At 42.0% G+C, this 25165-nt stretch overlaps 1 protein-coding gene across 2 annotated transcripts; it reads left to right on the plus strand.

Moving 5' to 3' along the window:
• The first annotated feature begins 3384 nt into the window (after positions 1-3384).
• LOC111866695 lies at positions 3385-8646 on the plus strand. Of its 2 annotated transcripts, none has more exons than XM_023855882.2 (4): positions 3385-3525; positions 4866-5231; positions 6483-6759; positions 7206-8646. In XM_023855882.2, exons 2-4 carry the CDS (start codon positions 4958-4960, stop codon positions 8533-8535), a joined length of 1881 nt encoding a protein of 626 aa, XP_023711650.1. In that variant the 5' UTR covers positions 3385-3525; positions 4866-4957; the 3' UTR covers positions 8536-8646. The 2 variants fall into 2 exon arrangements, with proteins under 2 accessions (XP_023711650.1, XP_033608268.1); XM_033752377.1 differs by lacking the exon at positions 3385-3525 and adding an exon at positions 4686-4709.
• Positions 8647-25165: the final 16519 nt, after the last annotated feature.

Genomic DNA, 25165 nt, shown 5'->3' on the forward strand with positions numbered 1-25165 from the left:
TAGACCTATTTCACCAGGTTCGCTGTCAAGCCCGTTATATTTCGTTATTGTATTAATAACATATTTCTCCTCGTTACAGCAGGAGTCCACTTCGTTCTGAAGGAACGCGCAAGTCGGCGGAACCAAGAAAATAGCAGAGGCTGTAGACAACAATGTCGCAAAAAATTGATTGTCTGTAATGTTATTTAATAAATGTTGTTAATAATTATTTTTATTTCCATACGATATTATTCCAAGAACAATAAATATAACCCAAATACATAAACTTCTTGCTACGTGTATTTATCTTCCTATATCACTGCAGAGAAATTTACGACATCAACTCTCTCAATTCAACTCTCCTGCTTTGCTAAATGCAGTATTATGGATTTTATGGTCAGAGAAGCAGAGTCGGACAATAACAATGTAATAAATTCACTCACGGTCGCTGACAACCGAATGCTGTTACCTAGCAACGCACTGCTATCACACAAGGACAGTATGAATGTGACAAGCCAATTATCTCGAACCCAATAACAATAATATCCCGATTCTCACTTCCAGAAACTATTCCACTACAGAAGAGTTCTTATTGAGAAGCTGACAGTCACTCAGCTATTCAAGAAATTTGCTGCATTTGGTGGAATTTGGAAAATCATTGACATGCTTCAAATACACTGTCATTCTTGCATATCATGGTCTAAATTGAGTTAGTCCACATCCTTGCACCCTGCTTCTTTAAAACGTATTTTAATATTATCCCCTCTTCTACGCTTACATCTTCCAAACGGTCTCTTTTGTGTAGGCCAGCAGACCAAAATATTTGTGATGTTTTCTATGCATGCTATGTGACCTGCCATCTCATCGTCCTTAATTTTACCACAGTAATATCTTGTCAAGAATATACGTCACGAAGCTTCTGAGTCCAGCAACTCGTTATTTCCCCTGGGCTCCAAATGTTCTCAACACTTCGGTTTAAACCTTTTACAGGAAGTGGTCGAGTCGAATTTCGGCTGAGACACTGACAATCCTGGCTGATGTCTTTCGTGATTTTTCTCAGCCCATCCAGGAAATACTGGGATAGCACGTCGATTAAGCCAGGCCGTTTCCTTTCACACAGTTTCAACTCCACCAGCCATCTATTCACGTTACCATTCGGCGCTGCATTGTCCAGAGCCGTGAAATAACCCACAAAATTAAATTAAAATAAAACTGTCTAAGCCATCATCGGTTTTCAGACCAAATTTTGAGAACCAAAAGTCTACAAAATCCTCATTTAATGTAGCTTATACCAGATCACACTTTATTCAAGTTTCAAGAAGGCGTAATTTGTTGATGAAGAGTTATTCGGGGCTTCAGGCAGTTCCATCCCTCAGCTAGAAGTTATGCCCTTATAAAATCCAACGCCACCTCTCCTTTTAAGAATGTAAGCAACCGCCGCCAGCAGTTTTGCACGGAGAGTGAGAGTTTCACTTTACTACTCGGTGGGTAGAAGGGTTTCCTATTTACATGGTAAACCAATAAAATTATTAAAGAACTAAAAAGTTGTGGAGAAGTGTGAGTCACAAGAAGTCTCGCGTTAGAGGTTCCAGCAACTTTTACTCGGGGTAAAGAAGAAGGTAATTTTCCTAAGGAAAAGTTCAGTCAAGACTTCTAAGATGACGTAAGTGAAAAGTGGAAAATGAGTAAAGTTCACAGGTTATAATATATTCTATCAGAGAACGCACAAGAGTAGAAGATTGTATGATGAAAGCAACACGCTTTTAACCTCATAAAACAGAACGGTAACTATATATACCAACTGTTTGAACATTAAAAACCTCTGCATTCTGCCCACACAGTGTACTCGTATTTACGTGTTCTTTATGATTCTCGCAACAAAGAGCGATTATTTCCCTAAAAACAATAACAGGTTGGGCTTTGTTGTGGAGACGTAATCTGTTTCCTGTGAGGTACGAACTGAATTTATATATACTGCATTCTGCCCACATAGTGTATTTACGTGTTATGTGTGATTCTCACAATAAACAACGATTATTTCCCTAAACAGCATTAACCGGTTGGGCTTTGCTGTGGAGACGTAATCTGTTTCCTGTGAGGTACGAACTGAATTTATATATACTGCATTCTGCCCACACGGTGTATTTGTGTGTTCCATATGGTTCTCACAACAAACAGCGATTATTTCCCTAACCAGATTTAGCCGGTTTGCCTTTGTTATGAAGACGCAGTGTTTCCTGTGAAGTACGAACTGGATTCTTAAATATTCATTGCACGAAGTTCGGACATCATACGACGAGATGGCTGGTTTGAATGCTTCCAGAGCCGTCGGTCAGTAAAATGTGGCTATGAGTCTCATGGGATATGTACTCAAGAACCTCTGTGTTGGCGAGGACCAGCAGCAATGTAGCAGTCAGTCAGTCAGCCAGATTTCCCAAAATTTAAGGTAAATTACAGAACTATCCAAGGAGAGTGAGATGGACGCGGATGTAGCACGTAAGTGAGATATGATAAATTCATAAGGAATTTCGGCTTGGAAATCATAAGGAAAGTTATCACTTGGAAGACCTAAGCGCAGATGGGAGAATAAAGTTATAAAAAGTTGTTCCTGTGTTTAACTAATTAATCACTACGCCATGAAGATATTTTGTGTAGTGGATGTATAGATTCACGTGTTCTTGACCTCAGCAATAGGTGGAGGTCAGTGGTCAGCATCACGCACCGGCTGATTTGCCTCCGGTGAAAGAGCTACCAAGTATCCATTGAGCAGGAATATAGATCGGCCCCAGAACCGGTCTGGACGTGAAAAGGAGAAAATTCTTGCCTTTACCGGGACACGAAATCCCACTGTAGCCAGTCGCCATACCGACTGCGCTACCGCGAACTGACTAATATAATACTCGATTTTCAAAGAAATAGGGCAGACTGTTGTGGACTTGATTCATGTGCCTCGGGACAGGGACCAGTGGTGGGCTGTTGTGAACACGGTAATGAACCAAATAAGCAGTTTGTTTCTTGAATAACTGAGCGAATACTTTGTCCTCTCCTGATGGATTCAGCTCCAATTAGTCAATCACTCATTTTGTCGTTGAGCCAGTTAATTAATTTGTCATTTAACTGTAATGAAATCGAAGCTGGAAGCTAGTGCCTGAGACTGAAAGCTGCTAGCAAAGATATTTTTTATATTTTATCTGTGACGTGGCTTCAATATCCAGCTCATAAATAAATTACGAGCTCCCAATGAAATGTATTATTACACTTCATCAGGGGGACGATTTGTTTCTGCCTTTTCGCCTCACGTGAGCGCTGCGCAGGTTTGCTTTATCGTGGATTTATACCGATGCGACATTGATCGAGCTGTATCCATGGAGACTTGGAACACAACAACCATAAGGCACTGTTCAGTACTGTGGCATGGTAAAGAATGTGAGGTCTGATATTGAGAATGTTGTTAAATTGAAACTACTTCATTTCCATTCAAGGGAGGAACAAGTGAGATCACAGATGGTTCTGGGGTCACAAATATGGAACTTCTATCATCAGAAGGTAAGATTGTTTCTTTTGCATGCTAGTTCGAGCTCTGAATACCAAAAGTACTTAAGCCTTTACATCCCGAAATTAATGTAAACATTAATTAAAAATTCAGTTTGTACCTCACAGGAAACATTGCATCTTCACTGTGAAGAGAAACTGGTTAGGGAAGCAATCGCTGTTTATTGTGAGAATCATATAGAATACACTAATATACTGTGTGGGAACGTCATGTCGTGGTAGATATATTTATTATATTTTTATTGTTAAGTAAACACGAGGTCAGATATTTTTCTTGAATGATTTTTTTATTCCCAGCTAGAATTTACTTGTTCAGAGAAATTTGGTGTTTATGTTGGATTTGGTGTTCCTATGGAGGTGATTTCATAGGCTAATTCTGGGATGTGACGTTGTATAATCCAGTAATTTTCTCCGACGTTTCGGATAGATAAACGTCGATAAACTTGCGCCAGAATAAAGGATGTCATATCTCAGAAGATTGTATTCTTCAAGTCAATTAATTGTTCACACCTCTTTAAAAAGGTTAGGTAATAAGGTATGTAAAATGTTATGTATATTTTTAAGTGTGAAAGTAAAATTATTATACACTTGAGAGAGACATTGTAACTTGCAATCGAAGGCCGCGCCATAGCTCAAGCGGTTAGTCGCTGGCTTCCCATCGCGGCGGACCGGGTTCGATCCCGGGTCTGGTCAAGTGGGATTTGTGGTGGACAAAGTGGCGCTGGGGCAGTTTTTCTCCGAGTACTTCGGTTTCCCTTGCCAATCTTCATTCCACCAATTGCTCCGCAATCACCCTCACCTATCATCTGGGGCTGGTAAAATAGGCCAGAAATGGCCGCAGTACAAGGGACTTAGTCCCACCCCACTAGCTTTAAAAAAACTTGCAATCGTCAACAATTACATAAACTGAAATAGTTGTAAAGGAAATCGTGTTGAGCTATCCGTGGAGCTCTTCCTATAACACAAAGAAGTGTAATCAGCTGTTTACTGTACAGAGTGGATTCAACCAGTAATCTGTGAAGCTGCATTGTAGGCTCTGTCTATACAGGCACGCACGCACGCGCACACACACCAATGCTGCAGGATGTTCAAATAAAATATTATGCTGAGTAAAAATATGACTGTCTTCTGTGATATGACGCCGTGTATTATGGTAGAAAGTAACCAAAATTTCTTAGGTAACTTCTGACTTCACTTTCAGGACAACCTTTGCGATTTTTACCAGAACAGACGGAGTCGCCTCCTAGAGGACTGTCATTTTCACGTCCATTCCCGTGTAAGCATCAAATCTACCTTATTAGTTCTGATATTAAATCCGTTTAATTTATCCGCAGGTATCCCATCTCCACAGAGACAGTACCCCACATGTACTGACGTAACGAGAAGATGAACATTCTGGTGACGAGCTCAACTGCAGAAACCCAACATGGAGACGAAGTACACGCTTATTGTGAAGAACAACGGGTCTGTGGTCCAACTTGTAGAGGATGGTCCAGTCCCGCCCGTAGTTCCAGGGGTGTTCCTGGTGCTGGACTTCACTCTTGGACTGTGTCTCAACCTGGTTATCGTCTTCACCATAATTATGTGCCCTGCGCTAAGGCGCCTGTCCTTCAACAGCATTCTGCTCCACCTTTGCGTGAGCTGCGCCCTTGACTGCATCCTTAACTTGCTTGGTGCTGTGGGCTTCGTTGCAGTGACACGTAAGTACTTGTATCATACAGCTTCTCAGTGAGCCCTGGGCTTCTCACGAATGTTGCCGTCCGCTGTCTGGCAGGCGGAGAAGATTTCGGATGAGAGCCTGTCACTGGTCTCCATCTGGCTCAGTGGAGGGCTCTTGTGACACGGTAATGAACCTTCGGGTTCCATAAATTGTTGAAAAATTCTTGAGTAGATTAGAGACTGGTGGTTTCTCAAGAACTCAGCTCCATGGCTTTAGTTAGCTGATTTCCGTTGCATACCCAGTATTCCATTCCAGTACATGTTACCCAATGGTATGTGGTGGCTGACATTTGACGCCATCTCCCACGAATAATACCTGGTAATAGTCAATTGCAAACCGTCTCCTAAATATAATATACTACATTTTAAATATCCTCATAACAATATTATGAATACTCACAGACTAGACACGATACACTGAAACAAAATTATTGTTCGCTCGTTCGTAATTTATTACATAATTCAGCTACATAGAAAATGCTAACGCCCAACAATGCAGTGTTATTTTAACCCGAAATTTTTTAATTAAGTGGGTACGCGGTATCGTAATTGGTTGAAGCACTGTGCTACCAGCCGTAAGCTAGCGGGATCGAATCCCGATGAGGTGGATTTTTTCAATTGACCTAATCCTTCCAGCCCCACTATGGTCCTGGGGTCGACTCAGCCTCTAATAGAAATGAGTACCAGGAATATTCTTGGGGGTAAAGGGCGGCCGGCGCGTAAGGCTGACAACCTTACTGCCATCTATGGGTCGACTGTCTAGAAAATATGGAAGCCTCTACGTCTCACAACCCTATGGGCCTTCACGGCCTGTTGCAGGGATACCTTTACTTGCTTTTTTACTTTAGTGTTTAATTTAAGAAGGATTGCTTCTGTTTCTTTGTCGTATTTTCTTTTCTTTTTAATTAATGTCATCCTCGCCAGCCTTGACATTTCCTACCATGGTTTCATTATAGTAGCCAATTGAATGACGCTGTATCAAATTAAAAATGGTTTTGTGTCAAATGAGAACGACCATAAATTGTGCACTGAGAAGGGGAGGAAGAAAATGGGTTTAAAGTACAAGCTATTCGTATGAAAAGAGGCTCGTTCAGGTTATGGACCATATGCAGAAATTCGAATCAGGTAACCTTAGCCGTATTCAGGAGAGCAATGCATTTCCCACGACCCGTACTTGTAGTCCTGCCGAGTGATCTTCTGATCATAACGCAAAGTTCTCATCTTTCCTCTAGATCTTGAGCTGCCACCGAACTACGCTCCTGAGATGACCTTGGCGTGTCGCGTCAACGCGGCCTTGACGCAGTGGACAACGGCAATCCAGAGCGTCGCCATGGCAACTCTAGCTGTGGATCGCGTCATGATGTTCCGTCAATTGGATAATCCAAAAGCGGACGCCAGAAATCGTTTCATGAAATTTCTCCCGGCTCTCGTGTGGCTCTACGGCACGGTTCTTGTGGCGCCAATCGTCGCCACGTCACACATCGTGAGGGTACGACCCTTCCCCGACAGGTTGGTTACAAGCCACACACGTATGGTCTATGTAAAGTCAGAGAATATGGCTGCTTAAACTATAATACGCCTTTAGTACCTCATTATATGGAGCAGCTTCACAAAAAAAAAAGAAACATCTTTTACAGAACCCGAAATTTCATTACGATGGTCACAACAGCCCCCTACTGGCCCGCCATACGGAGCTAAATGAAGTCCTACAATACTTTCTCCAAATTACCTTCAAACAGCAAATGGAATATTTCAAGTGAAAGCGCATTCTTTTCTCTAAACACTGACATATCACATATGATGCCATCTGTTAACAAAAAAGCTATACTAACTGCTTAACAACGAATCGATCTCTTCAACTGTGTCGATTTTAACGCATGCATCCAGAATATATGTACTCGGAAAGTAGCACCCAGCAGGTTAATAATTACACCATATTTGTGTTTGATTTCCAGATATTCTTGTGGTATAGTTACAACATCAGACGACTTAAATGAACTACTGTATCCTTGGTTACTTCTAATGCTTGGCTACATAGTCCCTTGGATAGCCATCTTAATTATCTGTGTCGTAATTACGCAGTACGTCACTTCTGCTAGACGTCGTCAGCAACAACTTGCAAATGCAGCGCTGCAAAGAAGCCAAGGCATCGTAACTTCTGTTCCGCAAATTTATTCTGCTTCCTACCAGACATCCTGGAGCAACTGGTTGGGAGCATCCGGTCCTCTGCCATGGGAAGAAGTTAAATTCTATTTCTTGAGTTCGATGTTGCTCTTTCTGTATGTTATACTCCTCGTTCCACATGTACTGTGTGTCAACGTACCCCCTCTAATAGCACGGGAAGTTCGAGAAGACAATCCAGCTTCCAACAACAGTTCCATGTCAGAACTAACAGCAGTTCTAACTGGTACATATGATTGCTTCTTCGTATGGTGCCGGTACGCTTTCACAGTTCTGGTGCCAATATGTGTATTGATTATTCATAAAGAAGTGCGTAAAAAGAGTGAGCATATGTTCTGTTGCTGTTGTCGAAACAATGCTGTTGTCCGTTTGGACAACCCGAGATCAATTTCAGCTTCTGTCGAAATAAGGACGCAAAAATCGGCTAAGGAACTAAAAAACCACAAAAATAAAAACATTTTAAGAAAAAGACATCCAGACAGACAGAATAAATATTCAAGAATTTCTCATTATAGAACTCCTGTTCTGTTTGCTACGTCTGAAGGCCTTCATCTGAGAACTGTTGATGACAGACTGGAAGGTAGTTATTACTTCAATGACAACGGTGGTCGAGGTAGAACAGGGGATAAAGAAGAGTGTTGGACTGTTGAGCCAAGGTTCCTATGTGAGTTCTGTGACGTTGCGTTAATAGCTTCAACACCGACGGAGTCTATAGGGAACCCACAACAAAGTGTCAGGTGGGGACTACCACTCCCAGTGTTAGGAGAGGAAGCACTGGCTGAAAAAGATTTATATATAAGTGACAACGTGACAGGTGATAATATCGACGAGTTTGTAAGAAGACGAAGTAATTCTGGGGAAATTCTAGTGGCAAAGTTCAATAAAATGAACAACAGAAAAGAAACGAGAGTGAGATTTGCTCAAACGGTGAGTGAAATTCCATTATCTGAGAGCGGCGTATGGAGTGCGCCAGAGGATCAAGTATTTGTAGAAAAATCTGCTCATTACAAACGGAACGAATCATCATACGTTGCCCTTAAACCCTTCAATTCAAAACCTAAGGTCAGTGTACCTATCAGATCTCGTATGAATAAATTATCCTGACAGAATGACAAAATTACTAAACCCAGAAACAGTTCTGCAATATTACAGAGAAGAAAATCAAATTAATATTTAATCTAACTGTAAAATAATGAGTTTATTTGCAATAAAACAGTGTGTGCCATAATGGAATAAGTGCAAATTGCAATACGAATCACAAGGGCCTCATTATTCACATATCAAAGTCAAGAATTTGAGAAAGCAACGTGTCCGAATCCCTAGTAAATTCCAATAAAAATCTTTACTTTCTTAACCTGTAACCAGCCTGTGCCGAGTACAGACTGGTCTATCCTGTAAACTTGTATTCCGCGGGTACTTGATGGGAACAGAAGCTGGGACTTCCACTATTCTGAGTAATTTTTCTAGTGGTTTTCATCGTACCCCTCAGGCAAATGCTGGGATAACAGCTCGATTAGGCCATGAATGTTTCCTTCCAGTTCCTTTCTAGTTAATCATTTATCCTACCATCAGACTCTGTATTGTCCCGATACTGAAAAAAGTCATTAAATAACCCATAGAAAAAAGTACTGCGTCAGGAATTAAGCCCCCAACTTAAAGACCAAGAATGTGATAATGTGCTGCCTGACCAGGGGACGATCACAGGTGAGTTTGGGGCAATGGTGGAATGATGATTAGTAGAGCAACATCGAGAAAAGAAACTCAGAGACAAACCTATTCTAATGGTACATTATCCACGATTAATCTCACTTAAAGTCAGAAGGGGTTGAACCCGTGTCTCCGCAGTGGATAACGAGTCTAACCACCTGAAACGTGGCGCTGTCTAAAGTCCAGTATACATGGGTTTTCGTTAAAACTTTAAGGGAATAATCCCAGTATTTAAGTAGCAATTTATTACTGGCATAAACCCCGTTGAAATTTCAATGTGGAATTGTTAAATATAAATTTAATAAAAAAGTACCTAACCTGAACAACACAAAAAGTTCTAAAAATACTGATACATTTACACTAATATACTAAGCCGGATAGTATAGCAACATTCTGTAAGCATTGGTGCTATATTCGGAAACATTTTCGAGAAAGCAAAGGTTGATAAAATACAGTACAGTAAACCCTCGCTAATCCGGAATAAATATGGGGTGAGGGCATCCGGAATGGGCGATAATAAGGATTAATGTAGCAAAAAACAGCCCCAAAAGAAAAAACTTATAAAACAAATAAATAGAAAATTTAATAATATATATGGTTCTGTTGAAAATAAATAAAAAATATCACTGCAGAAATTTCTTCCTCTGTCAGAATCCGAAATTTTGGATCTCCTTCATCCAGCTCAAGCCAATCTTGGATATTTTCTTGCGTGGTTTCAGTCTCTGCAGCTGCCCTCAATACAGTCTGAAAGTCCTCTTGCTCTAGTCCCATATGTCTTTTAAAGTACAGAGTGATTCTAAATTATTGCCGGACTTTCCGTGGCCTATAAACCAGGAACCACGACAATAATTTAGAATCACCTTGTACAAGTATGTACTCAACAGTGAACAGCATTTTTCGTATTTTGATCCGGATTATCCGGTTTAACTGTAACCGGATTAGCGATGGTTTACTCTACTTCCTGACATACTGTACATATGACAGAAAAGAAAGCCGTAAATTTGCGTAAATATTAATATAAAATAAGGAAGAAATTTGATTACAAATTAGATTTAAAATACACTATCCTGTGTTTGTAAGTAAACAACGTTTTTGAGAGGCATATTGCTTCCGCCCTCACTTTGGATTCTGTGTTTTGAAAAACGCCGATGTGTGACGTCATACCATTATCTGAGCTGCACATAAAGTGAGGCCAAAAGGACAAGAGAGTGGCTTCCAGTTGGCCAGCAGGCAGTCTCTTGAGAACAAGGCAGGACTGCAATCATTGCCGTAGTGCAGACGGCAGTGTACGCAGCACTGCAGCGAATGTTGACATCTCGTGTTCAACAAACCTCTTGATCTGCCCATAAATCAATCACATCTGCCTGACACACAGCAAGTCTGTACTCAGCATTGCAGCAGGACCCTCTATGTTCCTGTTACTCGAGATCTGAGTCTACTGGAATTAATTACTCTAAATCACATTATAGAGGTCTAAGGCATGTACTGTCTTCGCTCGCTTGGAAATCGGGATCGTGGGTTCGAATCCCACTCAGGGCATGGATGTTTAGTTTGTGTGTGTGCGTTTTTATGTGTTTGTGTACAGGTAGAGGCCTTGCGACGAGCTGATCACCCGCCCAAGGAGTCCTACCGACGTGTAAGATCTAGAAAAACCGAAGTGAACGGAGAAGTTCATCGAGGTAGGCCTAGGCCCACTGGGGCTGTAGTGCCAAGGGAGAAAAAATTACATTATACTGAATTGGACTGATTCTATTAGACTGGATTTGGACTGAATTGAATTAGATTGTTCTGAATTGCTTTCAGACGGACTAGAATGTGTTGAATTGGATTGTCGTTGGATTATATTGAAGTGGAATCAGATTAGATCGACAGAATTGGATCTGATGAGACTTAACTGGATTAGAATCAAGATTATATGTGATTTATTGATTTTAGCTCATTTAACAACACTGCAGTTAATTCAAGGTTATACAGCGTCGCATAATTAAATGATGGTGTATGTGTGGATGGAAGTGGCACGAAAGGAATAGCTTATGCCATTAAAATACTATCCAGAATCTTTCCTGGAAGTACTGAGGAGGACCACGGAAAACCTCAATCACGGCATTTGATGTCCCGGGCGAGATTCGAAATATCTAACTTCGTAGATTCTAAAGGATTCTGACGATGGTGGATGACACACAATTACTGGGGTTTTGGACTTTTTCCATCGTCCGGAATTTTAGGTAATAGAGGACACGCCTCCATCTTCAGGGTAGAAAAATTCGCGAGCGAGGAACTAGCGTGAGCAGGTGACTGTTGGCTCAGTCTCCATGTTCCTCCGAAACGTCGGTTCACACAAGATCTACACGGCGCCAAATCCCAGAAGACGGCATTCTTCATAGTCACCGCCGTGAAAACCTCAAAAAAACTTCCTTCCTCTCCTTTTATAAAAACCATTTTAATATGTCCTCCCATCTACACATAGATCTTCCACGATATCTCTTCTCTTTACGTTTTATGACCAATTCTATATTTTCTGCGAGTGTTGCATTTCTCGCCGAGTTTAAGGAACAAAACAAAAAACAAACGAACACCCTGCTTTGAATCCGCAAGCGAACTATACCGACCGAGCGACCGTCGCTTGTCGACTAAGTTAGTGCCAACTTTAGCGGATAGAGGGGGTGTTTCGTGGTCAGCGCAAGGAATCCCCACGGCCGATGATCTAGGGTTTTCTAGACCGGAGCCGCTATTTCCTTGNTGCATCTCATTTATCCTCACGAGGCTGAGTGGACCACGTTCCAGATCTACTAATTCGCAGAAAAATCTGGTAGCGCCGGGAATCGAACCCGGGACCTCAGGATCTGTAGCCAGGCACTCTGACCACTAGATCACAAAGGCGGTCTGACTTCAAGAATCGCTTCGTTTAATAATAGGAGTCACTGTCCACAACACATACACACACAGCTGAACATGCGCGCTGCCAGATTTTCCTTTCCAAGGGATAGGGGAGCCAGTTTTCCAGACTGGGGCCATAAATTTCCTTACAAACTTAGGCTGAAATTTTTGAAGACTCTTTTGATCGATAACCCCCTTGTTATGGCGCGAAGGGGGGCCTGGAGGATTCGCTCCACCTCTTCCGCCATCCATGCCGTTGCGCCCTTGTGAAATGGCCAGTTGCAAGGCTAAGCGCTCGGCACTTGTCTCGTTAGCTACCTCTTAGCTGTGAGTTCACAGTATCGCTAACCTGGGAGGTACGGGAGATCGGGGAAATAGAGGGTGTGACTGTGGGGTAAGTAATTAACGCACGCATAGCCCTTACTTCCCCCTCGTTGGTGTCTTCACCTTATCGTGGTGAGGGGGTTTGAGTATGCCAAGGACCCTGAGGGCTATACCAGCGGTAGCGTAGCTACTGGCAGGGCCTCCCTTGCTGGACAGGTCAAAGGGTAGGCATCAGACGAAGAGAGACACCAAAAACTGATGCCGGAAGCAGCGTCATCAGCAGCGACTTGAAGCACAGAGCAAATGATGCTCGAGCTGGTTCAAGTTCGTATAGCAACAGGCGTGACCAGAGTGGTTTGAACGGCTGCTGTACTGCGATGTGGAAAGCAAATGGAAAAACTACCACATTATCACTTTTCCTGGATAGTCTCTTTCCAAAAACAGAAGATCGCATTAAGTGGAGGAACTGTTTTGGAAGAGATTGTGGACCTGTCGTCTGACAGATTACTGATGAATGAATGAAACCCCTTACTTGGTCTACTTTCGTCTACTAATATATACACTTACATACTTATCACTTTCATGGCCGGTAGTGGCCGGTTACGTACACATTGTAATTTAGATGAAAACACACACTTCGGTTCACCGTCCTGCCCTATCCTACTCTCTCTCTCTCGTGGTGGTTCCTACTCAGGGCCTACTCTCTCTGCCTTAAGCGTGTAAAATAGCACTTTAATAATATCACACTTTATATCCATGACTGATATGAACAGTTCGACTTACTTGGTGTAGGAAACTGATGGTGTCCCCTCACTTGGTCTGGCACGACCATGGCTCTGGCCCTCTTGGCCTCTGGCTGGCTACTCACTTAACATTGTACACTCAGATACATGGATAGACTGATCAAAAGATGGATCAGAAGATAGCTCCTCCAGTTGTGTCAGCTTCTTTATAACGTTTTCTCTGCTGACTCCTGTCTTTGGGGTTAATTAGAGCGAATTCTCCCCCAAAGGTCCGTCTGGTCGGTCATCTCGGTAGAGAGAGGGTTGGATCTCCTCAGGCGGTCTCGCTGAGTCGGCTCTCTGTACTCCTCGGCCGTCTGTTCCGCGTAAATCAGCAGTCGAAGCAATGCGACAATTTTCTCTTGACGTTGCTACTTCCTCCATTCTACTACAAACATTAACCCTGCGCCTGACTTCTCTAACTGTGAGCCCAAGATAACTTAATACCTAAAAGTTACAAAAACCTTGCCGAAATTCTACGGCATTACCCCCCTTACCTCCGCCAGGGAACAAATTTGGTGGTCCAACTCAGTATACCGATCGAGCTATGCCTGCTCCATTTGTCGTAGAGCTGGACAGAGTGTGTTTGTGCGTGTGAGAGGAACGGTGTCCCCGGGGGGCAGAAATGAAGTTCTCAAGGCGACAACCCAGCAGTATGATGACGTATCGATTCCCTCCAAGCATTATCTATAAACAAATGGCAGTGAACTGGCTGAGACCAGCTTCTATACGACAAAAGTGACCTAATACGCCCCAAATTAGGTGCTGTTCACTGAAGCTCCAGCAACACGTTCAATATCAAAATACAGAGTGTTTCACAATACCCGTAAGGAACTGAGTATATCGGTCCTCTCATTCACTTATAATTAACAGCGTGGAACATAGTAACTAATGGCTGCTCACCTAAGTAAATTTTTTTTTCCTTGGCACTACAGCCCCAGTGGGCCTAGGTCTACCTCCATGAGCTTCTCCGTTCACTTCGGTTTTTCGAGATCTTACACATTCGGTAGGACTCCTTGGGCGGGTGATCAGCTCGTCGCAAGGCCTCTGCCTGTACACAAACACAGAAAAACGCACATACACACAAACTAAATATCCATGCCCTGAGTGGGATTCGAACCCACGATCCCGGTTTCCAAGCGAGCGGAGACAGTACATGCCCAGCTAAGTGAAATACTTGGCGAATTCTAGGAGTTATCGAGTTCTGAGTTCAGAGCTGTGAGGCCTAGGTCGCTGTTGCCTGTTTTCATACAAAGCTGTCTGCCAACGTGCCCTGGATCATGCGCAAACACTTCCTACGTCATAACGAAAGAGAACGTGCTCCCGTACGAACTTACTCTACAGGTAGGAGATACAGGTAAGTTTGTTCTTTGCTTAATTAAGCACTGCGACATGAATGAGTATGATGAGTGGGATATAACTCCACAAATCCCTGACCTCGGCACCATAAGAATTTAAGTGCTCAGCTTCGTGCTCCGTCCGCTTTACCCACGGGAAAGTGGCTCCAGTACTCACTGGACAAGGGCGTGTGTGTCCCAGAACTGACCTGGACGCTATGAAGAGAAGAAATCTCCTGTCGGGGATCGAACCCCGATTCCTTGGCCATCCAGCCCACAGCTTAATCACTATATGACCTAAACTCTCCCGATCTGCGGATAAAAACGTAAAGTTTCCCTTGTTTAATTAAGTATCACGCCATTAAGATGATGAAATATTTCTCTTTGTCACCCCATCCAAACCGGCTCTGGTGCCCAACCCACCCTCTACCCCAGTGGGCTGTGGAGTCCTTAGTGGGTAAAGTGGTCGAGGGGTGAAGCTAATCACTGATCCCCATCTAGTGCAAAATTTGAGAATTAGTGGAAATATACGTGTACACCTAGTCCCCAATACGTTTCCATGCTGTGGTGCTTAATCATGCACGAAAACAACTCTACGGTTTTGATAATTAAGGTGATAAGTCTGTGAAGTTGGATAGTGTTAACCTTGTCGCCATGCCATTAGACTTTTTGAGCCAAACGCACCAAAAGCAAAACCATGTCGGGACAATCCAATTGCTTGAATGGGAATAAATTAATAATTCAATGTCCACGAACATGATATTCTTAAAGAGAAGACGTGAATTTCCAAACACTGCTAATCTGTCACTCGGTTCCGGGGACGCATGTGCCGTTTCCGGCTCTAGCCATGCCACCCAAACCTACAAAACTTCACGTTTTCAGTTACACAAGCACTCACTGTTGTCGTTATTCAAACAAAACTTTTAATAGCATCGACTTACCGATTAATCCACTCGCGGTTTATATTCCTTATTCACAACTGGTCAACTTCACTTCTGATTTCAGTTAAAATAACTTCTATCACAACTTCCAAAGCAACGCTTGTTTCACTACTCAAGTACTGTGACAGTCCGTTTTGCATTAGACTAATTTCGTTTGGTGCTGTGTCATATGATGCAGTACTCGAGTAGAATGACGTCACGGGCCCAAGCTCGAACAGCGTAGGGCCATTCGAGATCATTGGATCATTGGTTACTACCGGTCATATGGTTACATGGTTAACACATGTTACTATCGGTTACTATGTTTATTGGGTCTAGGCAAGAATAGGATCATCATTACCATCATCATCAGTGATGGAAATTGATTATCATAATTACGCATACACTTCAGTTCAGAACTATGTAGACCAGCGTTGGCCAACCTAATACATCTCGAGGGCCAAATTTAGTTTATAGAACACCATCAGGGGCCAGATATGGTGTTTCTTTCAGAAGAGTGGTCGGGGAGTATTGCCCCCCAAACCGAATGAGTCACAACCCGTATAAAAACAGTGCATTTAAACCTATGTATTTAAATTTTACGTTGCACCAATAATATTAAGCCGATATTGAAAATTTCGCCAATCGATTTTATTGCCTTCTATCACTTCTACCCCCAGAGCATTTTTTCTTAAAGAAACACTGGCCAGATCATGTCTTATGTTTAGTTTTACATATGCCGGGGGAAAATGCAATTATAATTTAAGAAAGAAAAATAAAATGCCTTGAAATGTGCAATTACTTACCATAAAACAGCACAAATTCCTCTTTCAGCAGGGATGAGCACAGAAGACTTTCAATCATAGTTTTTATGGTCTAATGATTATACCTAAATCCTCATATACACACTGTTTTAATGAGAGCACTGTGGTTTCATAAAACTGGAAACCAATGATATAAAATCCACTTCTAATTGTGAGGTTGCCACTCGAAGAATATGTGATAACACGACATCTGAAAGTCTGTTCCTGTTCTTAGACTTTACATGCTTCAGCGATGAAAACGCTGTCTCGCATATGTAAGTACTTGCAAAAACAGAGCAAAGTTTGAGAGCCCAATTTCGTAACAGTGGGTAACGTTCTGGTGAAAGCAGTTTCCAAAAGTCAATTCCAGTAACCTGAGATGTGTTTAAGGATGGGTCACATTGAAGTTCACAAAGCTCTAATTGCAGATGACCTGGCTGAGATTCTATATCACAATGTATAGGATTACTGAATAAAGAAATATCAGGTCGAAAGCTTTCAAAATCGTTAAATCGTCGGTCGAACTCTGAAGACAAATCTTCAATAATTTCAGTGTAGTCCCTAAACTCCAAGCCTTCTTCTTCTTCTGAGAGTTTCCGACAGCAAGGGAAATGTAGAAGGTTATTTTTGTCCAATGCAGACTTAAATAAATGTAGCTTTTTACGGAAACTGTCAACAAAGCCAACCATCTGACATATTGTCTGCTTCTTGCCTTGCAATTGCAGATTCAGGACATTCAAGTGTTGAGTGATATCAGTGAGAAAGGCCAAGTTTCTCAAGAATTCGACGTCTTCGAGATCATTCTGCAGTTCAGCAGAATTCGTAACCTCTTCTCTTAGGAATGTTGCTATTTCATGACGGAGTTCAAAGAACCGTACCAGACATTTCCCACGGCTTAACCATCTTACTTCAGTGTGCAGAAGCAGGTCCCCGTAAGCAGAATCCATTTCTTCCAAGAGGGTCAGAAATTTTCTGTGAGTGAGTGATCGATTTCCTCCTCTGATCAAATTAGTAATTTTTGTGACAGTAGCCATGGTGGTAGACAGTTTAATTGATTTGGCACATAGAGCCTCCTGATGTATAATACAATGCAAGGTAGGTACAGTAATTTGATTCTGTCTTAAAAATCCAACAAAACCGCTTATTGTCCCTGTCATTGATTTAGCGCCATCTGTTACTATGGAGGACAATTTTTCAAAACCACCGAATTCCTCCACTGCACTCTTAACAGCGTTAAAAATATCGACACCTCTAGTTGTGCTGTGTAAAGAGCACACTTTTAACAACTCTTCGAAAATTGTAAAATCTTCCTTAATTGCACGAACAAATATCAGCAACTGATTAGTATCCGAAACATCTGTGCTTTCGTCGAGAGCAATTGAGAAATAGGAACAATTAGCGATAATGTCTTTCACATTATTAGATATCTGGTTGCTAATATCTTCCAGCCTCCTAGTAACAGTCTGTTTTGAAAGGGGCACTGTTTGAAATTTGTTTCCTACCTTATTTTCATTGAAAGCTTCTGCCATCTTTATCGCACAGTTCTTAATTAATTCACCATCACTTAACGCTTTTTTAGCTTTCATTAATTCATATGTCACGAAATAAGAAGCCAGCAAAGCTTCTTCTTGTTGTTTTGTTTCATTGGTAAAAAGAGATTTCTGCTGGAAAAGTTTTTTCTTTAACTGATCGCAGACTACTTTCCTTGATTCACAAGAGTGTTTTCCGAACTTCTGTTTATGATTTGTCATGTAATGCCTCTTTAGGTTGTACTCCTTTAAAACTGCTAGCACTTGAAAACATACTAAACACTGTGGCTTGTGGTCTTTATTTAATATAAAAAAATAGTCATGTTCCCACTCAGATTTGAACGCCCTATTTTCGCTATCAACTTTTCTCAATTTACTATTTGACATGCTGTATCACTCACAATAACTTCAAACACAATTTTAATTTAAAAACAGTTCTACACTCACACTCCGTAATCACACTTCACTTTCTAAAATCGCACTAACTGGGAGACATTTCTGCTAAAACTGGCACTTAACAAAGGCCAGGATGCCGAGAGAAACGGTAAACATCCCATCGCCGCGAGCAAGCTGGGAATGGTTACTATTTTGAAGGTGTCATATATCCTTCACCACTACGGTCTTCCCTTCAGTGTCATCTCCCTACAGAAGTAGGGTTGGGGAACTTTGAATTTCCATGACATGAACACAGTTATTAGAAAACCGTTTGAACTGTCCAACTCAGTAAGAACGTATACAGTCAATTGCAAAATGCTGTAAGCTAATGAAACGTCCTATTAAAAACTGAATTCTATGCCAATACAGCTGTGAAGTTAAGATTTTTGAAAATAAACCTGAGACTTGGCAGGGGGCCGGAGTAAATCAAGTCGCGGGCCGGATACGGCCCGCGGGCCGCCAGTTGGTCATCGCTGATGTAGACGATCCAGTTCAGTAGAAAATCATGAGGGATGTCCAACTCTATTAATAGGAAATTATCACACCATACGCTCGTGAATTCGTTTGCACATGTGTCGCTGCTGGGTAAGGTAGCTATGGTCTCATAAGGCAATGTGCATGCCTTCCTCAAAATGAAGTACCTTGGATCTAAGTAGATTGCCTCTACCGCACAACCTCACTATAAATGTGGTTCTACTTGGAACTCCCTTATTACTAGCAGCACCTACCAAAGTGTAATTAATAAAATGTATTAGTAGTAATAAAATTACAGCTTGTAATTAATAAATAAAACACTATAGGTATTATGAAATAGGAAAATAATAAATTACAATCGTCTGTCTCAACCAGGATTCGAACCTGGTTTGTTTCGGTTAAGATGCAATGGTCTGATCACTATACGATCACAGCTACAGGCTAAACTGGGCACTCACACTCTTTAAATATAAGATCACGTTGTAACCACTGATGCAGCACCACTGGAGCACCGATCTCACGAACATTGTCTACGTAACCAGTCCGACAGTGCAAGTGCACAACAAGTCATCAAAACATTTGTAAGAAGTAACGGAATTGGTCTCGAGGTGCTAGTTCAGGCTTTGCATTTCACGGCCCCTGCAAAATTGGTGCTTCTCGCGTCAGTGACAGAAGATTACTGTCTTCTGGAATATGACGCCGTGAACACTGATAGATATTTCTAACTCTGCCATTAAGATGGAAGTTGTAGGTTTCTCCGATACTATATTCCACGGCGTCACACCCATAAAACATTTTCACAGTTACCGCCTAGAAAACTTCAAATCTAACATTATTAATTTGTTCACGTATTACCCTAATTCAATTATAAAGATAAAATCCAATAAATCAATAAATGAAAGATATAAAAACAAAGGATGGCGACTTTAGACATGAAGAAACGTTTTACGGGTTGAAACGTATGCCATTTGACTTGTAGTTCTGACACTTGCCACTGGCAACGTCAGTGAGTGCAGCAGCACTTGCTAGTAACAACGTAAAGCGCTGCTTGTGTTGTCCCTGTTCTTAACTAATTAAGCACTACGCCATGAAAGCGTATAGGTGAGTGGATGTATAGATCCACATTTTATTAACCTCGGCATTATTTGTTGAGTGGTCAGCTTAATGCCCCGACCGCTTTACCTCCGGGGAAAGAGCCCCCAGTACCGACTGTATCGGAGGCTGGGTAGATCTCAGAGCCGGCCTGGGCGACGTGAAAAAGAGAAAATTCTTAACCCTACCAGGACTCGAACTCCGAACCCTCGGTCGTCCAGCCCGTAGCCGGTCGCTATACAGACTGAGCTATCCCGACTCCAAGGAACTATGAGGGGCGCTACATTCTTTTACGAAGCGCCCAAGGCCACGGAAACGTCCCTGCCCTTGTGAATATATCCAGATTGGGGTGTAATTTCTTGCAGTTCTACCAGTTTCTGTGAGTCGTATTACCATTCCTACAGCCGTCTAACTTTCTTTTCGAAAAAATTTGTATCAGTATAACTAACTAACAAACAAAATGGATTCAAGTAAATAAAAAATATCTCGTAAGGTTGCTGAATAACTTTTTATTCAAGATTAGATCAAACAAGTGAGACACAGAAATGGATGCACAAAGATACTGCAATGAAAAGAAATATTTGAAGGAAAGATCTGGTCAAAAAATCATCACGGGTGCAGGGTTTCTATTGTTTTGGAGTAAGCAGGCAGAGGAAAAAAAATATTCTTTTAACAACGTGGATTAATTTGCTCCAAATTTTTCACATTCTAGCAGTTTCTGAGCTTCGTTCTGAAAAGAAACAATACAAAAATATGTAATACCTAAATACGGTGTCCGAATATTTAAATTGTTTTATATATTCTAGTCTTACAGCCAGAGGTGGAAGTGGACAGACGCTCCATTTCGGCAGAAAACCCCCGAGAAAGACCAGTGCGTATTAAAACGGATTTATTTATAGTATTGGCCTGTGAATTCATTCCTACATATGCCGCTGTTGGGAGCAGTAGTTATGGCATCTTAAGGCAACGGAAATGTCTACCTAAAAAAGCTCTCTAAAATGAAGCTGATAGTGGTTCACACGGACGTGCCCGCACTTCCAGCCCTGGAAGCACAACTTACCACAATCAGGCTCCTCACGAAACATTCATAACACAATTACAATTAGTACTTTTGATGTTATTGTATTATTTGTTTATTTAACGATGTCGGTAGCATCGAATTGTAAGATGATCAGTAAATAATAAATTATAAAGAATGCCAAAGGAAATATTCGTGAATTATCTGCGGTATTATGCCGGCATTTGAATGGAGGTACAGAAGAAAATCATGAGAACATATCAGGGTAGTTGGTGTCAATTCGCTCAGTGAAAACATTAAAACTGGGAAAGTAGGCTCTTAGGATCGATGATGGGATTAAACCGGCTCAGGATCTTGTTCAATTGCAGAATTTGGTGTTATCCTGACGCAGTGCTGACTGTTCTGTTACCGCTATACTAGTTGGTCAGGTTTCATCCACAAGTTTGTAATTAATCAAGTTGGATTGATGGCCGTGCCATAGCACAGACGGTTAGTCAACGGCTTCCCACCGCGGCGGCCTGGGTTCGAGCCCGGGTCATGTCATGTGGGATTTGTGGTGAACAAAGTGGCACTGAAGCAGGTTTTCTTCGAGTACTTCGGTTTCCCCTGCCAATTCTCATTCCACCGACTGCTCGACATTCAACATCTATCATCCGGTGCTGGTGCAATAGGCCAATTAGTGGCCGACGTACCAAGTGGACTCAGCCTCAACCCACCCCAAAGAACTAAAAAGAAAAGTTGGAATGATACCGCATTACCTGGATGAGTTTGTAGATGTACATGAGGGAATCTGTAGACGCTTTGCATGGCCCATCCTGAAGACCTGACCTCTTGCCCCAGTTGGGTGAAAAGTTAACCTGGGCTTCACAGAGCACGAAGAACAAAGCCACGACTACAAGCAAGGTCTTCGCCAAACAACTCATTCTGAAACAAAAGCGAAGCACCTACACAGAAAACAGATTGGACCACACTATTTACATGTGTTTATTATGCCTCTGCTCCTTGGCATTTTGAGGGCTTCTGCATGTTCCGAATGGCTTTATCGTAGTCGGATAAATTGCTCCTGGTTCTCGCCAGCACAGTCATTCTTGGTTCCGAGACCTGTGGGACTCATGACCATATTTAACGGTCTCACGGCTATGTCAGCCGAGCGACTCGGAAGAACACATGAACAATATTACGCTCTGGTTACTAAGGTTACTTTGGTCACTTGCCTGCGTTACTAACTGTGGTTGTTATTCCGGTACTGGTAACTGCATTGCTTCCCACTTCAGCAGTTTGTGCTTCCACTATGTTACAGACCCTAGGAAACTAACAGGCACGATCTTGGGATTCTATTCAAAGGCATCAGTTCATACCAAATTTAATTCAGAGACTACGCTCCACTCTTCGAATATTTTTGGTCACGTTGTAACGTTCTTTCCAGTTGTTGAACGATTCTCTGTTAGAAGTTAGGGCAAGAAGCTAAAGTTGTCTCTGTGCTTAATTCAGTACCATGACTTGGAGACGTATGGGGAAGTGGAGGTGTACACACATACAATCTTCTTTTAACTTGGTTATTTAACGATGATGTCAGTACCACGACTATACAGCGTCGACGATTAACAGATATAGACAGGTGGTGTAATGAAAACTGGTAGAGGAAACGGAAGTACTCGCACAAAACCTGAATGACACTTTCTCCACAATAAAATCCACATTACATAATCTAGGATCAAACCTGGGCCACCGCGTTGAGAAACCGGCGAATAACCGACTGCGCAATGGGACGCCCCTCCACGCATTCCTAACTTCCGCAGGAAGGTGTAGGGTCAGCTTCAGGCTCCGGCCTCTCTGCTCTGGTACAATAGCCTTCAGTTGGATAAGGAGGCTGGGTGGACCCGCTAATTGCTCTGGACGCTGTAAAGGATCTCTGCCATTTCCGAGAATCAAACTCCGATTCTCCGGTCATCCAGCCTACAGCTTAGTCACTGCACTGACTAAACTACCCCCGGCCGCGCCATAGCTCAAGCGGTTAGTCGCTGACTTCCCACCACGGCGGCCCGGGTTTGGTCAAGTGGGATTTGTGGTGGACAAATTGGCGCTGGGGTTGATTTTCTCCGAGTACTTCGGTTTCCCTTGCCAATCTTCATTCCACCAAATTCTCCATCATCATAATCACCCGGAGCAGGCTACAAGAGGCTAATCAGTGGCCGCCGTGCCCAGTGAACCCAGTTTGACTCCACCTCCTACTAAGCGAATTAAAAAACAAATGCTAACCCCCCCCCCTAGTGAACTACACACACATATATATATATATATAAAACTTCAAAAGCCTTTCGGAAATGTTTTCAAATGTAGAGCGAACAGAGAATCGTCGTATCCAAACGGCACGTACCAGGTTCAGATATTGGCAGTGAAAGTACGTGTATACTGTGTCTGAATCATATTCGAGTGTATGTCGCGCTCAGATAGTGACACATGTTGAACACAAAGGGCTTGTCTGCTCAGAGCATGGCGTACCCTCAAAGATGTTTTGGACGCAATATAAGAAACCGAAATTGCACTGCAGATTAAATTCGGAGAACGCAGTTCAGATCTATTCGTCATGCTGTCTGAAATCGAACAGGTTGGAGGGCTATGGAAATCTCTAATCTTGTCTGACATTTCGTATGGGTGTAAAACTTGGTCTCTCACAGTAAGGGAAGAATACAGATTGAGAACAGGGTTCTGAGAAGAATGTTTGGGCCTATGTGGTATTATGTTAAATTCATAAACAAGCACAAATAAAATGGATAATAATTATGTTGCCATACTTACTTGTGGATTTTGAAGTTTGAACTGGAGAACTCGCAGAAGAACTTTCTTACTCTGGTCAAGTAAGTCCTGCTGTTCTGACTTTATACTCAAGCCCTTCCAGCGACTGTCGAGTGTGCCAGAAAAGATGCAATAACTGCCTTTTTATACTTGAAGAAATGTTTTGATCACCATGCAGCTCTGGGTATTTCTGTCCCTCTTGTGGGCTGGATCAATTAATTTTCGGTAAAGATGCATCAGTGTAACTGACAAACAGGGAAACTTCTTCCATTTGCCCCAAAACTTGATTAAAATCACCCAATTTCCTGCCAATCAGCAAATACAATTTGCTTCTCTCACTTACATGGCTTCTCACTCAACATCCCAATGGGTTAGAGGTGCATAAAATTTTATCATGGAATGACTAGTGTAACGCCTGTTGAAAATTCAACAGAAAGATTCCTTTGTTACACAAGCTTTGGAAGAAAGCTGTCATGGCATAATCGAGATACTATTCCGTCGTTTGCCTGGAGGGACTATGGTAAACCACGAAAAAATCAGTCACAGCAACTGATGCCTTGAGCGAGATACGAACCAAGCACCTCAATACAATTCTATGTATGGTGTTACTGTTATACCAACCACTCTGGTATCTGCCGTATTTAAATTAATGATTGCTGGACATTGAAAAGACACTGGGATGGGGTCTGATGGAATAATGTCCATACAAAGTTTCATGAAGAAATATCAACTGATTCAAAAGTTGAAATGGGGTGAAGAATGCATGCACACACACACACAAATCATGGTGATCTATGAAACCAAATTTCTTCTTTCAGAATTGAAATAGACTAAAAATTGTCTGTACCTTAATAGTTTTTATCACAATTTTCCTGGACAAATGAAAAGAGAAAAATGACAAATCACGAAGGGGCGGCCATTTTTCTGGCGGAAACACAGGGACATATGACATGGTGTTCTCGTGGGAAAGTAATTACAGATTTAAATTGGATGCTGACGCAGAAAGCCTCTGCAACTGCCTCCATTAGCAAGCAAATTCTCACACAGTGATGTAAGGTTTCCTAGCAATCACATTCAGTCACTGTGGCAAACCTGATTTAATTAAAACAGAGGAGGAAGAAGGAAGCCTCTGTGAAAATTTCTTGACATCCAATTCTGTGAGTGACTGAGGACATTACATCAGCAGCTGCTCACAACCATAGTACATCAGATAAGGAACAAAAAATTTGTCTTGTCAAATATCTATACATGATCAGTCTACAGGGGTCAGTGTTACTGTATTGCTAGTCTGTCCTTTTTATGGAAACCAAATACAATACTAATATTAGTTACAAGACAACAGAAGATTCCTGAAATAAACGGTAGTGTTCCAGTGAGTATTAAATTGTTGACCTGTGCAGAAAAATGGTGCTTGTTCTATGCTGTCCATGCAGAAATTCTCAAGTTCACAGCATGCATATGCAAGGAAACTGTATTTTCTAAGTGCCCCTTTAGGGTTATAATATATATGAATGGCTCAGTGGCAGGGTTATCTGTAGAAACCCTTACACAGGGATGGGTAATGTCACATTTTCACATTCAAATTTCTATCAGAACACACACCCAGGAGGCCACTGGCACGCACATACACGTATATTTAA

The sequence above is a fragment of the Cryptotermes secundus genome, unplaced genomic scaffold (genome assembly GCF_002891405.2).
Source record: "Cryptotermes secundus unplaced genomic scaffold, Csec_1.0 scaffold66, whole genome shotgun sequence".
Classification (NCBI taxonomy): domain Eukaryota; kingdom Metazoa; phylum Arthropoda; class Insecta; order Blattodea; family Kalotermitidae; genus Cryptotermes; species Cryptotermes secundus.

What these genes read in the sequence shown, in the direction of transcription:
- LOC111866695 (XM_023855882.2), top strand. Translation starts at nt 4,958, where the DNA reads ATGGAGACGAAGTACACGCTTATTGTGAAGAACAACGGGTCTGTGGTC. An exon ending in GGGCTTCGTTGCAGTGACAC is followed by an intron (nt 5,232 to 6,482) that starts GTAAGTACTTGT and finishes TCTTTCCTCTAG; the next exon opens with ATCTTGAGCTGCCACCGAAC. An exon ending in GTACGACCCTTCCCCGACAG is followed by an intron (nt 6,760 to 7,205) that starts GTTGGTTACAAG and finishes TTTGATTTCCAG; the next exon opens with ATATTCTTGTGGTATAGTTA.